Source organism: Poeciliopsis prolifica, unplaced genomic scaffold, assembly GCF_027474105.1.
Source record: "Poeciliopsis prolifica strain line A6 unplaced genomic scaffold, Auburn_PproV2 SCAFFOLD012, whole genome shotgun sequence".
NCBI classification, from domain to species: domain Eukaryota; kingdom Metazoa; phylum Chordata; class Actinopteri; order Cyprinodontiformes; family Poeciliidae; genus Poeciliopsis; species Poeciliopsis prolifica.
The window spans coordinates 6,497,501-6,511,178 of record NW_026562387.1 but is presented as its reverse complement, the minus strand read 5'-3'; the positions used below and the strand labels follow the sequence as shown (position 1 = coordinate 6,511,178).

The 13,678-nt window shown below is 40.3% G+C and overlaps 2 protein-coding genes across 8 annotated transcripts in view; one reads left to right on the top strand and one right to left on the bottom strand.

Annotated features, from left to right (window-relative positions):
* Positions 1–7: 7 nt before the first annotated feature.
* On the bottom strand, positions 8–2,367 carry tmem14ca (transmembrane protein 14Ca). 4 transcript variants are annotated; one of them, XM_055037325.1, is made up of 5 exons: positions 2,245–2,367; positions 1,684–1,768; positions 709–810; positions 412–499; positions 8–197 (listed from the first exon to the last, which is right to left on the bottom strand). In XM_055037325.1, the coding sequence occupies exons 2-5, from the start codon at positions 1,757–1,759 to the stop codon at positions 137–139; spliced, it is 327 nt and encodes a 108-aa protein (XP_054893300.1). In that variant the 5' UTR covers positions 1,760–1,768; positions 2,245–2,367; the 3' UTR covers positions 8–136. The 4 variants fall into 4 exon arrangements, with proteins under 4 accessions (XP_054893300.1, XP_054893301.1, XP_054893299.1 ...); XM_055037326.1 differs by lacking the exon at positions 2,245–2,367 and adding an exon at positions 2,014–2,213; XM_055037324.1 differs by lacking the exon at positions 2,245–2,367 and adding an exon at positions 1,878–2,007.
* A 2,843-nt stretch (positions 2,368–5,210) lies between these two features.
* tfap2a (transcription factor AP-2 alpha) overlaps positions 5,211–13,678 on the top strand; it is a 15,507-nt gene continuing 7,039 nt past the window's right edge. Inside the window, exons 1-3 of one of the 4 annotated variants that reach the window (XM_055037322.1) lie at positions 5,211–5,455; positions 10,337–10,756; positions 12,047–12,098. In XM_055037322.1, coding sequence (XP_054893297.1) covers positions 5,423–5,455; positions 10,337–10,756; positions 12,047–12,098 — 505 coding nt within the window. In that variant the 5' untranslated portion in view covers positions 5,211–5,422. The other 3 variants (XM_055037321.1, XM_055037320.1, XM_055037323.1) reach the window with 3 other exon arrangements.

Below are 13,678 nucleotides of genomic sequence, written 5' to 3'. Positions count from 1 at the left end.
AAACATGCATTTCTGTACAAATTATACATTTTATTATCAAACATTTTGACCAGTAACACAGAATGTCAAATTCCGATAGGATGCTCCATAACATGACCAGATAGAAGCTGAATACTCTTCTTGAAGGACTTTAACCTCATGAGGACGCTGTAGGTTTCTGGAGCAACGTCAAACTAAGCTTCCCCACCATCAGCAGGCTGAAACGAGATGATCACATTAAAAACGCTTCACACAAAAATAAAATGCCTTCAAGTTAGCTGAAAAATACGACAAACATTTAGCACCTGGAGTCAATTGTTAAAGTCCACTCAAAAACCTCCAAATCCACAGGTTTTTTTTTATTTTATATTTTTTTATTTTACCCACTCTCCAAATACCCTTTCTGGGGTTTGATGCACTAATAGAACAAACCTTGCTCCTGCTATCAAACCAGCTGGCATGAACTTCCTCGACCCGTAGAATCTCTTCCCCATGACGGCAGACAGAGCTCCTGATGTTGCTGCAATATTGAAAGCGATGGTTAATAACCATGTTCAAAACGTATTCATCCACAAGAAAGCAATTGCAGTTTATTATGTTTTGAACTCCCTTCATTTTTTTTTTATTAATTGCCTGAATTTTAAAACTAGAGATTTATCTAAACCCCTAGTTCTGAGTTGTTCCTAAACCAATGTTTTGCCGCTGTGTGTGTCGACATATTTGACATACCGAGAGACACCCAAACATTATTCGGGTCGTTGGAGATCTGGTAGGCTCCAAAACCTGCGAGTCCCCCAAAGAGCAAACCAGCAGCCAGTGAGGGAACACTGCCTGTGTGTGTGAGAAAAAGAGAAGAATATTGAGGAAGCAAACATCTGACACCAAGTACTCAAGACTTCGTATGGGAGGATAAAATTGTTTCAAAGGTAAACTTGAGATTATCACAATAATTACGCTTATGGAGAATTTCTGTTTTTAGAAAATGTAAAATTCAGCAAAATGGAAATATGATTAAAAAGTCAATTCTGGTCGTGTAATTTAATACGACAAGACTTTTGTGAATAATCTAGTTTTTTAAGGGCTTTTACATGAATACAAACATCCACCGTCTGCCAATAAGGAAACCAAGATAACAGACATGACGCAAACGAATTTCTCATCCAGCTTTCATTAAGATTACAATGTAATGACAATGACAACCTTTTTTCAAACTACTAAATGTATAATTTCATCAATTTAACACTAAAAATGGATGCAATGTTCTAGATTAGGTTTAACATAGTTGGAGGGCGTTTTTTTTTTGTTTTTACAAATTAACATCCCACAAGTTGTGAACGTCTTCGGACTATTGAATAACCAAGGAAGATTCCATGTGTTGTCATTATTAAATCATTTCATCTTACCTTAATGTTGCAGCAGAGAACATTTCTTAAAGAGCTGAAAAATGTTATGGAGGTTTATCTCTTTTTTTCTTTTTTGTAAAATCAGATTTTGAGAATTGTTTTCTTCAAAAAGTTTTTTTTTTGTTTGTTTCTTCTGAATTCGACAACTGAAACAGCTGAAACGAAAGTCAATTTCTGGAAGATTTATTTATTTATTTTTATCTCAATGCATTGCATGCAAACATATCGTTTATTTTAGGAAACTACTCAATTTAGTTACAGCAAAGTAGGTCACAAAAATATATATATATACATTTCTCACCTGCTTTCACATAACCAACGACGCCTCCGGATGCCACTAGGGTGGCATATCCGTATCCTATCCAGTCCACAGTCATGTTGGATGCCTGTCACAGAAACCCAGCAAAGTTGGTAACACGGCAAACACTCAAACGCTGCAAACATTCAACTAACGCAACGAAGCCCTCTGTTTCGACCACTTTGTCACATACTCACACACGCAGAGCCATTATTTAACAAGCCGCGATTCTCCTCATGCGACAAGGAGCTGTTGCTAAAAACCAAGTAGCCCAACAGAACGTATGGCAACATTATGACCCGTCCGGGAAATGTTGCTACACAAGACACTCACCAGATCTCACCACACAGATGTCTAAGTAAGCGCGTTTGGCTTAAAAGATAAGACAAAACAGGCGGCACAGAACGGAGTCCCGCAGCTTTGGCTGGGACTGCGAACACGCAGAGAGCCACGCTAAACTCTACAGGCAAAACAAAGCACGGCTTTCAGTGGCAGAACGTGTCGGAGTGGCAAGAGAAGAAATACAGTGAAGTTCAAAAGAACCTATGAAAAAGGACGACCAACCTTTGCTCCGTGTTTGTCCTCTGTGTCCACCACCAGCAGCTTGTTCTCACCCGAACACGGATTAAGGTGGCGCACAAAACCTGAACCCAGTTCGGTGGCCGATGGGAAATGTAGGCATAAGCTCTGCAGAAAGCTCGGATGTGGCAGAGCGGTCCTCGAACATTTCAAGAGCCAGAGAAGTAAACAAATAAATAAAACTTTACAGCCAATAAAAAGACTGTTACTTTTGAAATCATGTATTCCATATTAAATTCATGGCATTTATTACAAACGGAATGATATACGAACGTGAACCATAATCATCCTGTTAATTATGGTTCACGTCTTACATAAAAACCTGACATCCAGTATGTCAAAGAAGAAAGACGGGGAAAAAATAAAATAAAATAAAATCTCCTCCTCTTAGCGGTTTGTTTGAAATTGAAATGAAATAATTTTGATCTGAAAAGCGGACCCTGGTCCAGTTGTTCTCAAAGTTCAACACCTCAAATTCGGAACTGTCCATCCAACAGCAACACTTGATTATTGCATTGCAACGTCAAACCAAAAACTTCACACTTTTAGCAGCCACAAGGGGGCAGCACAGGATTATTTTAGAACTATTATCCGGTTAAGCGTAAAGCGTTCTCAATTTAAAGTTTCTCTTTTTTATGTTAATTTTGACTACTTGTTTAGAGTTTAAATAAATAAATGTGTTCAAATTGTGCAACAGGTAAGTGTGGTGGGTTACCACTCGAATATTTTTTTTTCTTGTTATGGAAGCGAACTAAGACATCATTTGAACCGGGTTTATATGTTATATCTGAACCAAATTAAGGTCAACTCTGACTTATAGATTCATTGATTAATATAACTTCAATCGCTCTTAGTGCACAGATTCATCCCAACTGGGTTCCAGTTGGGATGTTTAGTGCAAAGTTTAGTGCAACTTTGGCGTGTTGCACTAAATCGCAAAAGAAAGGTGGCGCTAGAAGACAGTGTAATTTCCAACCCTCAATAGGTGCTGTTGCAAAAAAATAAAAATAAAAGAATTACAGCTAATTACACAAGGCATTTGAACCATGAAGCTGTTGGCGTGATTGTTACTGCTGTTCACAGGAAGACGAAGAAGACGATTTACCGTCCAGATTCATAAGATCCGCCAATGTGGTATTTATGATCATATCCAAAACCCAAAGGAATGAGTTCTAATGTTTGAGAAATGGAAATGAGTGAGGTGGATTAAAACCAAAATAATTAAATAAAAACAAGCAACAACAAAGGGACCATTCTTAAATAATGAATTCATAAGTTTTATATTTATATATATTTATATATTGGCCAACCAGTGATCAGCATAGGAGGGCCTCTGCCTGCTGTGTGGAGGTGCCCGGAGCGAGGCCCCATACACACTCAGGCTGGATATTCAAACGGGACCCCGCTCCACTTTTAAGAGGAGCCAATCCTCTGACGGTTCTTCTTCAAAAGTTACTCCTCTCCTGCGCAGACCCCCAAACAATATTTCTGATCCGATCGCTACCTCCCTACCCCCCCTTACCCTCCTCCTCTCTCCTTTGTCCAGGTCTGCGCTATATCGCTGCAGGTAGTGTGTGTGCATGCGTGTGTATGCGGGTGTGTGTGTGTGGTGTGTGTGTGTGTGTGTGTGTGTGTGTGTGTGTGTGTGTGTGTGTGTGTGTGTGTGTGTGTGTGTGTGTGTGTGTGTGTGTGTAGTGAAAACGTGTTCGCCTTTGAAGTCAAACATCTTGTTTTAAATATTAACACCAGAAAAATCTATAGATAGACTCCACGCGGAATTATGCAACTGCAAAAAACAAAGAAAAAAAAAAGAAAATGGAGAAAGGTTTAAAATAAATAATAATAAAAAAACAGCAGTTCCATCACAAACTTTAGAAAAGCAAATTGAAAAAAAATAAATAAACAGAGAAAGCATTTATTTCTGAAAAGTGTTCGATACTGACATCAAGATCAATGTGTTTATATGTTTGGAGCACAGGGAGGGTCATTAGGACGCTTATCTGAGGAAAACAAAAGGGGGGTTAAAACACAAAAAAAAGGGGTTTGGGACTTAAAACCTTTGACCATCAACATCCATGAGAGCGCACGCGTTCCTCTGCCATTTGTGTGTGTGTGTGTGTGTGTGTGTGTGGTGTGTGTGTGTGTGTGTGTGTGTGTGTGTGTGTGTGTGTTGTGTGTGTGTGTGTGTGTGTGTGTGTGTGTGTGTGTGTGAACGTCTGAGAGGGAGAGATCATTCGCTCTTGGCCCGCGGGCTTCACATAAGTATGTATTAGAAATAAACAGCGGATAAATAAATAATGACCCTCACAATAACGGGGCTTTTTTTCCCCCCTTGTGTTGAAGAAGTAGTGACGCTGGCAGTTAACCTTCATGTTTTTTTTTTTTCTTCTTCTTCTTCATTTTAAATTGACACAGTTTCATTCGCAGAGAGAATTCATGTTTTACACCAACAGCAGATCAGATCATAAAACAAGCAGTGGATGACTAACTGTGACTTCTAGAACATCTCCATGAATATTTTCTCTTCAATTATTATTATTTTTTCTTCTTTTTTGTCTCAATTTTGCCTCATGTCAAAGTTTTTAACATTTGACACGTTTACTTTGCCTCACGATGTTTGATGCTCTAAAGGTTCATGCAATATGCGCTCACTCCAAATCAGGCTGAATATACCATCAAACTAACAGGGGCGCCTCTAGAAAGTTTTTATTAGAGTGACGCCCAATTGATAGAGGTATACAATTTTATGAATATATATGGTATATATGTTGTTTGTTTGTTTTTTTTTTTAAAGCAAACGTGTCATTGTTGTCCTCCTTCCTCTGACTTATCCAGCGCTCATTCCTCGCCTTCCTTAAATCTGAAGCTGTTCCACACCCGCACCATTGCGCATGCGTCACCAGGTGGGCCTGCACGATTTTTTTTCTTTTCCTTTTTTTTATGGCCAGGTGAGGTGATCGGGTCTATGTAAAAAAAGAAGAAGAAGAAAAAAAGGGAAAAGCTTTACTTTGGGACCTGAGGCTCAATGAGATAGACACGGTACCGGAGCGGCTCAGGGGAAAACAGAAAACAAATAACAAAACAAAAAAAAAAAAAAAAAAAAAAAAAAAAAAAAAAAAAAAAAAACACGACCAAATCCACAAAAGGCAACAGAGGACAAAGAATGTCAATTATGGGAAAAATGGGGGAATGGCAGGTATGTGTTGCTTATACTTTATAGGACAAAAGAGGCTGCAGCGAACAGAATCCAAGATAAGTGTCAAAGTGTTGGCTTGTTGTGACATGAGGCTGCTGTAAAAAACAAATATTTATTATTTTTATTTTTATATTTTTTTTTTTTGCACGCTGGTTTAGTTTTCTACTGTGGATGAAAGATGATAGATTTTGTCAAACGGGATGATACAAAAGTTGTTCACGAATTTCCTAAGATCTTTGTCTGTCAGTCTTCATACATAAACCGCGATTTCGAATGACTTTTCCTTAAAACTGTGAGCGTATCTTGTGCGTAACGCACCCTTAATCCCTAATCTGAAAGTCGAGATGTCTAGAAAAAGTTTTGCTGTGAGCTCCTCGGTGGCTTCTTTGCGCGTAATTGAGACTTTTTGTAAATGCAAAACTTTGCGCACGAATCCTCAATCCCTGCCAGCGGTTAAAACTTCATTTTACATGGAATAATAATAATAATAAAAGAGTCAATTTCTCTTTTGTTGTCCAGATATATGTCTTTAAAAGAATGCGCCTCCTTTAAACGATCTGAAACCTTTTCCCCCTTCGCTTCAACCCAACGAAATCCAGCCGCTGCCCCGGATTCATTAATAACAAATGCCTGAAGAAAAGAGAAGGAGAAGAAGCAGAAGAAGAAGAAGAAGAAGAAAAAAACACAGGGTGCTCCACCAAAAATGGTAATCCGTGGTTTTTAAAGCACAAAAAAAAAGGGGGAGCCAACGCCTTAAAAGAGGCCGTCGACCTGTCTGCTGACCCGCGACCTGCTGAGGTGAGGGGCCGGGCCGGCGACAGGGCAGAGCCAGGCTCCCAGTAGCCACTCATTCAAATGAAACAGGGCCCATGTTGTTGTGTTAATTATTTACACTCCCCTCTTAAACCACGCTACCTTACAGGTATAGTCAATGGAGCTGTAGGACACTGTTGGAATGGCTCACCTTTTTAACATGAAAGGAAAAGCCAAAGTCTCAGTGGGAATAAAAACACAGCTTAGGAAGGTAGGTAGACCAGGGGAGAGAGAGCGGGGGTGGAGGGGGGAAGGGGTCAAGATATTTAATTAAAGAAAAAATGTCTGGAAATGTACACTTTAATGAAAAAATAAAATAAAATAAAAAATCCTACCGATAAGTTCCACAGTTGAGTTTTTAGTGATAGGCTTAATGCGCCTGTGCGTTTTAGTGTGTTAAAAGTGCAGAAGAAGCCGTCCCAGGTGCACGCAGGTCTCCGTGCGTGAGTCCAAACGCACCTCGGGCGGGCAGAAGCGACAACAAGCCGCGCGCAACGCAACGCGGCCTCGCCGTTGCGGCTTGCGTTACCTGTGCGCCGCGTGTCCGTCGGTGTTGATGTTGTGTGAGCACATATACACGGAGAGGGGGCGGGGGGGGCGGAGGGGGGGGGGGTAGTGGTGGTGCTGGGGAATCAAACGGCTGTTGATATGCTAATGAGGCCCTGTGCCAGTGTTATTACAGAGCTGCTCCAGCCCTCCACTTCCACCATTAGAGGGAGACCTCAGAGCGCAAGACAGAGAGCAGCAGCAGCAGCAGCAGCGGCGGCGGCGGCGGCAGCAGCAGCAGCAGCTCCTCACAGGCAGCTTCAATAAAAGTAGATCTTTGTTCCCCCCCCCCCGTTTTTTTTTTTTTTTTTTCTAAACTATAGAGCGTGGTGGTGGTGGGGGGGGAAGCACAGTTTCACTGAGTGGGAAACAACAAGGCTGCTCAACATATAGGCACTTCCACAAATCCATGACAATGCTTTGGAAATTAACTGATAACATTAAATACGAAGACTGCGAGGTAAGACACTTTTTGCGATTTCTTTTATTCATTTATTTATTTTTTTTTACATTTAATTGTACTCTAGATTTCTTTTTTTAGATGAGCAAGAATGATTACTTTCAAGCACACTTTTGCTGTTTTGATCATTTGCTTAAAACTTACTTGACAGCTGTTAGATTTAACTACAGACCTGTGCTGCTACTCTTACCCATTTAAAGAATAACATTAATAATGATAATAAAATAATAATAATGATAATAATAATAACAATAATGGTCAATGCTACTAAACGCTTGAATACATCTTAATTCCATCTTCGAACATGTGAAAAATATTAGCAGATATTGGGGACGAAAAAAAAAAGAAAAAAAAATCAAAAACAAACAAAAAAACATTTACTTACCATTTATTTGCAATAAATATGATTTTTTTTTCTCCCAGAATGCGTGGGGAATGACCGCGTTAATTACAGCTCAAGTGACAGCCACGTGCTTCGTTTCACTTACAAATTCTTTAAAAGGAAAAAAAAAAATACAAAAGTAAAAAAAAAAAAAAAAAAAAAGAAAAAAGAAAGAAAAGAAAAATTGCTGTAGCTTGCAGCCGTTAAATTGTTGTTATTTTTTGTGGAACAGCAGCCTTGCTTTGCTTGCGTGCGTGCGTGTGTGTGTGCGCGCGCGCGTGCGTGTATGTGTGTGTGGAGGTGTGTGTGTGTGGAGTGCTTACTGAGTTTTGTTTTGGACACAGACAAAGTTTTGGCAGTAATATCAGAGGCTTGTTTAGGAGTGGAGAAGCCAGTCGAACGTGTTTTTTTTTCTTCTTCTTCTCTCTCTCTCTCTCTCTCTCTCTCTCTCTCTCTCTTTCTCTCTGTCGCCCGCGTCCTCTGAGCGCAGAGTCGGACATGGAAAACAAAAAGTAAGAAAGAAAGAAAGAGACAGAGAGAATGGGAATCTTCTTGTTTGTGTCATGTTGATTCTCTCGGTTCGCGGGTGGGAGATCTCTGAGGCCGGTATCGATGGCAAAACCTCAAGCAGATTTGCATGTGAAATCCTGGAGTGTTTCGTAATTTCTGAAGCGCGTGTGGAGGCAGGCAGGGAAGTGTGTAAAAAAAAAAAAAAAAAAAAAAAAAAAAAAAAGCCGTGCGGAAAAGTTCGGTGAGAGCTCTCGATCCAGCTGCTCTGCCTTCCCTCCCACCACCCATCTCCCCCCCTGTTTGGTGTTTTTTTTTTTTTGTTGTTTGTTTTGTTTTTGTTTTGTTTTTTTGTTTTCATCTTTAAGACTGTGGGGATTTATTTTCCGGATCAAAGTTAATGTCACCCGGTGTGGCTCGGAGTCGCGCAGGAAACCCGGTGAGTGAGTTCGGAATGAGAGGCAGGAGCCCCGTGGAGGACGGCTCCCCGGAGCCCGAGCTGGAAAACAAAGGGACGGGCGACGAAAACGAGGCGACCGCGTCGTCTGATGAATTCTCACCCTCTTCAGAGGTGCACGCCATTATTCTTACTATGATTATCACTATTAGTAGTTTCTCCCTTCCCTGCCCGGTTTCTTCTTCTCCTGTCTATCCGCGGTCCATGATCTCTCCATTCCTACGTCTTTCTTTCTTTCACTTTTGCGCTTTGGCCCTGGGACGCTTTTAAAATGCCCCCCTCCTTTTGCCCCCTCTCCCTGATTCGCCAGTCGCCAGTGAATGTCCCTCTTTTTTTTTTCTTTTTTTTGTCTCCCTTTCCACTCCCCTCCACTCTCTCTCTCTCTCTCTCTGCTTCTCTCTCACTCCCTCATTCTCTCTCGCTCCCCCGGTCTCTGATTAGATATACTGATTCCTCCTTTCAATGGACGTCATTTAAGCACAGACTCCTGCCTTGAGTCGCGTCCTCCACTTCACGCCAGATTTCCGACTATTCTTTCCGTATTATTAAGTGTTCCTGCGATATTAACAGTCACGAATGCGCTCCACTAGGAGTCCAGGAGGCGAGGACGAAGAAGCGACTCTCTCTTTTTTTTTTTTTCCTTCTTCTTCTTCTACTCGCTAATATGAGCTCGCGCGAGGGGGACGGTGTGACACTGTGATAGAAGCCGGAGTGACTCGCAGCGCCCCGATCCACCAGCACCGCCGAATAATATCTGCACTTCTTCTTTTTTTTTTTTCTTTTTTTTTTTTTTTTTTTTTTTTAAAGACTCAAATGACGAGCGGCTCGGATCTTACCACACCTTTCTGATGGATTATCGTCCTGCTTTTGAGGCACATATTTGATCCTGCGGGGAGAGAAGAGTCTTTTCTGGGGGGCCTAAATATATATATATAAATATATATATATATTTTTTTTCCACCCTTTTGTCGCTCCCTCCTCCCCGCACCCTCTCTCCCTCTCCTCTTCAAACACTACGAGTGTTTCGTGTTTTTTTTCTTAAAGAAACGTATATATATATATATTTTTTCTTTTGCCAAGAAGCACCCCAAAAAAATCCTTTAAGATGTTAGTGCACAGTTTTTCCGCGATGGTAAGTTGTTGGAGCCTTGACATACTCTAGTTTTTCTTTCCACGGTGTGCATTCCATTTTTTTTTTCCGCTTTTCTTTTCCCCCAATTTTTTTTTTTCTTTTCTCTTCATCATTTTTGGCTCATTTTTCGGATATTGCACGCCTGAAAAAAATTTAAAAAGAAAAAAAAGAAAACAGTGCTCGTTTTGTGTGAGAAAAGCATTCAAATAGTGGATATTCTCTGCTGTGGATTTGTGATTTTTCTTTCTTTCTCTCTCTCTTCTAATTTGCGAATTTGTTTTTTTCTTTTTTTTTTTTTTGTTTTGTTTTTTTATGGTTTACGTTTTTCATTTCAAAATAGCTGCCATTATGGAATAGAGTGGTTTAATGTTTTATTTTGTTTCCAGTCGAAAGTGTAACCAACCATGTTGCTCGTAATGTTCTCCACTCAGGCCACGCTGCCAATCAGTCTTCGCCTTTGGTATATCCGGTGGCTACTATAAATTAGTGCATGGCTGATTCTCTAAGAAGAAAAAGAAAAGGAAAAAAAAAAAGTGTCGGTTTTTTGTCTGAAACAAACGAACTTCTCCCATCTTCCTCGGCAGGACCGCCACGATGGCACCAGCAACGGGACAGCCAGGTTACCTCAGCTGGGCGGCGTGGGTCAGAGTCCCTACACGAGCGCCCCTCCGCTCTCCCACACGCCGAACTCGGACTTCCAGCCCCCGTACTTCCCCCCGCCCTACCAGCCCATCTACCCGCAGTCTCAGGACCCGTACTCGCACGTCAACGACCCGTACTCCCTGAACTCGCTGCACGCCCAGCCGCAGTCGCAGCACCCGGGCTGGCCGGGCCAGAGGCAGGGCCAGGAGAGCGGCCTGCTGCACCAGCACCGCAGCCTGCCCCACCAGCTGTGCCGGGAGTACCGCAGGGAGGTGCTCATACCGTCCGGCCACGGCATCGACACGGGACTGTCGGACTCTATCCCCATCCATGGAATACCTCACCCTTTAGATGACGTTCAGGTGAGGCAGTTTTTTCCCCCCTTTTTTCTTTTTTTCTTTTGACCTAAAAAAAAAATGTAAAGACAAATTTTTGTCGGGAATCATTTGTGATTAAAATTGAATGAGATTTATTTATTTATTGTGCACATAACGTGATATGTTTTATTAATATTATTATTATTATTAAGCATCAAGATTAGTGTATTCACTTCAGAGCTGCAATCGTATTTCTTTCACACTCTGGACGCTTAAAATTGCTCTTTCAAAATGAATATTTGGCCAAACTGGTGTGTTGCTTGTTTATTTTATAATGGATTAGTAGAAAAAAACCAAAACAAAGCAATTTAAAAGACAAAGCAAAAAAATAAATAAATAAATAAATAAAAAAAATAAATAAAAGAAATCTAAGATATTTTCTACATGACTGGAGTTTTTGAGGACAAAAGATGCGTTTGTTTCATTTCTGTTCTCAAAATTCAAATACATTAACATTTTTTCTGTTACATCGTGAGGGAATTGAAACTGAAAACTCGTGCATAAAGGCCTATATATTATCTTTATGTTATTTACGTTTCCTCTCCGTTTTGCCACTTTTCTTTAATTTATTTTTCTACTTAAAGAAAGTGATGCAAGCTGCGTCTCTGTCTGTGCGAACAATGCCTTCGACATGACACTCTTTGAACAATTATTTCTAGTTCTTTGTCGTTTTTTTTCTGTTGTTGTTTGTTTCATGCACACTGCCAAGAGAATTGAGTTTTCTGCAGCGAGTTCAGGCAGCTGAGATTACTAAGGACGCGTGATAAACGAGCTCCCGGATTGTCAATAAAGGACCGCTCCTATTGAGACGGTTCTGCGCGTTTTTTCATCAGAAACAAACACCGATCATCCTCTAATTAGTTCATATAGGCCTTTAATAGGATGTGACTCTCGTAATTACTATCCAATCATAGATTTGGAGTTTTTTTTCTCCTTTTTTTTCTTTCTTTTCCTTTTCTTGTGAGCGAAGCCAATCTGACGGCGAAATTAGGTCAGGATTGTGGGGCGACGCGGGCCTTCATTATTTAAGTCTGAGTTTGTGTTGCCATGTTAAGGTGCAACCCGCTGAAAACCCAATAATAACAGGTATGGGCCTCCTGAGCCTCCATGTTGGCCGATAATAGTGGCTGCTAATTGTGTCAGGCTTTGTTCGTGCAGCTTCATTCACGTGACATCTTTTTGTGTGTGTGTGTGAACGTGTGTGTGTGTGTGTATTTCTGTGCTAAAATTGTACATTTTCTTTTTTTTTCTTTCTTTTTTGCATTTGTTTCATAGCCTGTTGAGGATCAAGGAATACACATTCCCGACCAGACTGTAATTAAAAAAGGTAAGCAATTTCCTCTGAGATATCATGCATCCCCCCACCCCACCACCACCACCCTCCAAGCTGCACACACACACACACACACACACACCCGCACACACACCTACACACATTCTGCTCCAGAGAACTCGGTGCAACGCGGTGATGCCTGACTGATCCTAATACGCAGTATAGCCTATTTTTCATTACATGCTTTCCAAGTGCATCAAACTGGCTGCACATTTTTCTTTTTTTCTTCTTCTTCTTCTTCTTCTCTTCCTCCCTGCCCCTTCCTCGCTGATGGAATTTACTGTCAGCGTTTCAGCGCAGCGGGGAGATGAGTGGAGCTGGTGGGCTTTGTAGGCCCCTGCTATTTAATGGTCCAAAAAAAAAAAAAATAAATCCAGACTATATTATATATATATATATATATATATATATATATATATATATATATATATATATATATATATATATATATATATATATATATATATATATATATATATATATATATATATATATATATATATATATATATAAAATAGACGAATAATCCAATAGCTGCAATCACGCAGCATGGCCAAATGTAAAATGGAAGTTGGTACCGGTGGAAAGAGCACAGGCCAAGTGTGTGCAGGAAGATAATCTGCCATTTAGTAGAGGAAATCAAAACTGGGCATGGAGGAGGAAGAGAAAAAAAAATATCACTTTCTTGGTTTCATTATCTTTAAATGGAATTTTCATATGTAGTTGGTGGAGATGTATTTTTTTTTCTTCTATTTTTTGGATTACTTGCGTATATTTTTTTTTATTGTTAAGATTTGCTGTCATAAAAAAATGCAATGATTAATACTGTGGATAATACAACATAAGGAGGTCTTTTCATGGCTGTGTATAAAAGGCTTTTTGTCAGGTCAGATCAGGCTCAAGGTCCGGAGATATTTTTGGTCTGGTTGTTTTTTTTTTTGTTTTTGTTTTTTTTCTTTTCCTATTTTTCATTTTTGCTCTTTTTCATTTTTTTTCTTTTGGGTTTGCTTTACAGTTTTATTTTCAGCTTTTTTTTTTGAGTCTGTCTATCTGCATATCAACACGATAATTGGCTTCTGATATTAGTAATCTCAAGAGTTCGTTTAACTCCTATTGTCTCCATTAGGCTCCCTTGAGCCATTAATGTCACAAGTGATCTATCCAAAGGCGCACAGTTCCCCCCTTTGTCTCCGGTTACTGCACACCAAAACGGTGTAAAGCCTCCCCCGCCTAACCCCCTACCCCACATAGACTCTCTCACCCCCCCACCCCACCCGGTGTGAATTCACACGCACCCAATAGTGTTTTTTGCTCTCTCTTTTTTTTTTTTTTTTTGTCAAAATAGATAGATTTTATTAAATACCTCAGTCGTTAGTTATTTGCATTTCTTTTTTTCAATCGTTTTAAGTTAAAAACTGCTGCAGGTTCCTCGCAGTGTGCGCAAAGATTCAGTTGTTTGTGTTTGAAATAAATGTGCATTTTTTGTTGGGGGGGGGGGTGGGGAGGCTCGGGGGGGTTGAAACTACTACTGTTTTATTTATTATTTATTTATATCTGAAAGCGTGCACATGTTT

Bases quoted from the DNA above. Each gene is read 5' to 3' on its own strand.
- tmem14ca (XM_055037324.1), bottom strand. From the start codon at position 1,973: ATGTTGCCATACGTTCTGTTGGGCTACTTGGTTTTTAGCAACAGCTCC. The intron at 1,769-1,877 runs GTGAGTATGTGA...TTTCTGTGACAG, and splicing joins TAAATAATGGCTCTGCGTGT to GCATCCAACATGACTGTGGA. The intron at 811-1,683 runs GTGAGAAATGTA...TCACACACACAG, and splicing joins CGTTGGTTATGTGAAAGCAG to GCAGTGTTCCCTCACTGGCT.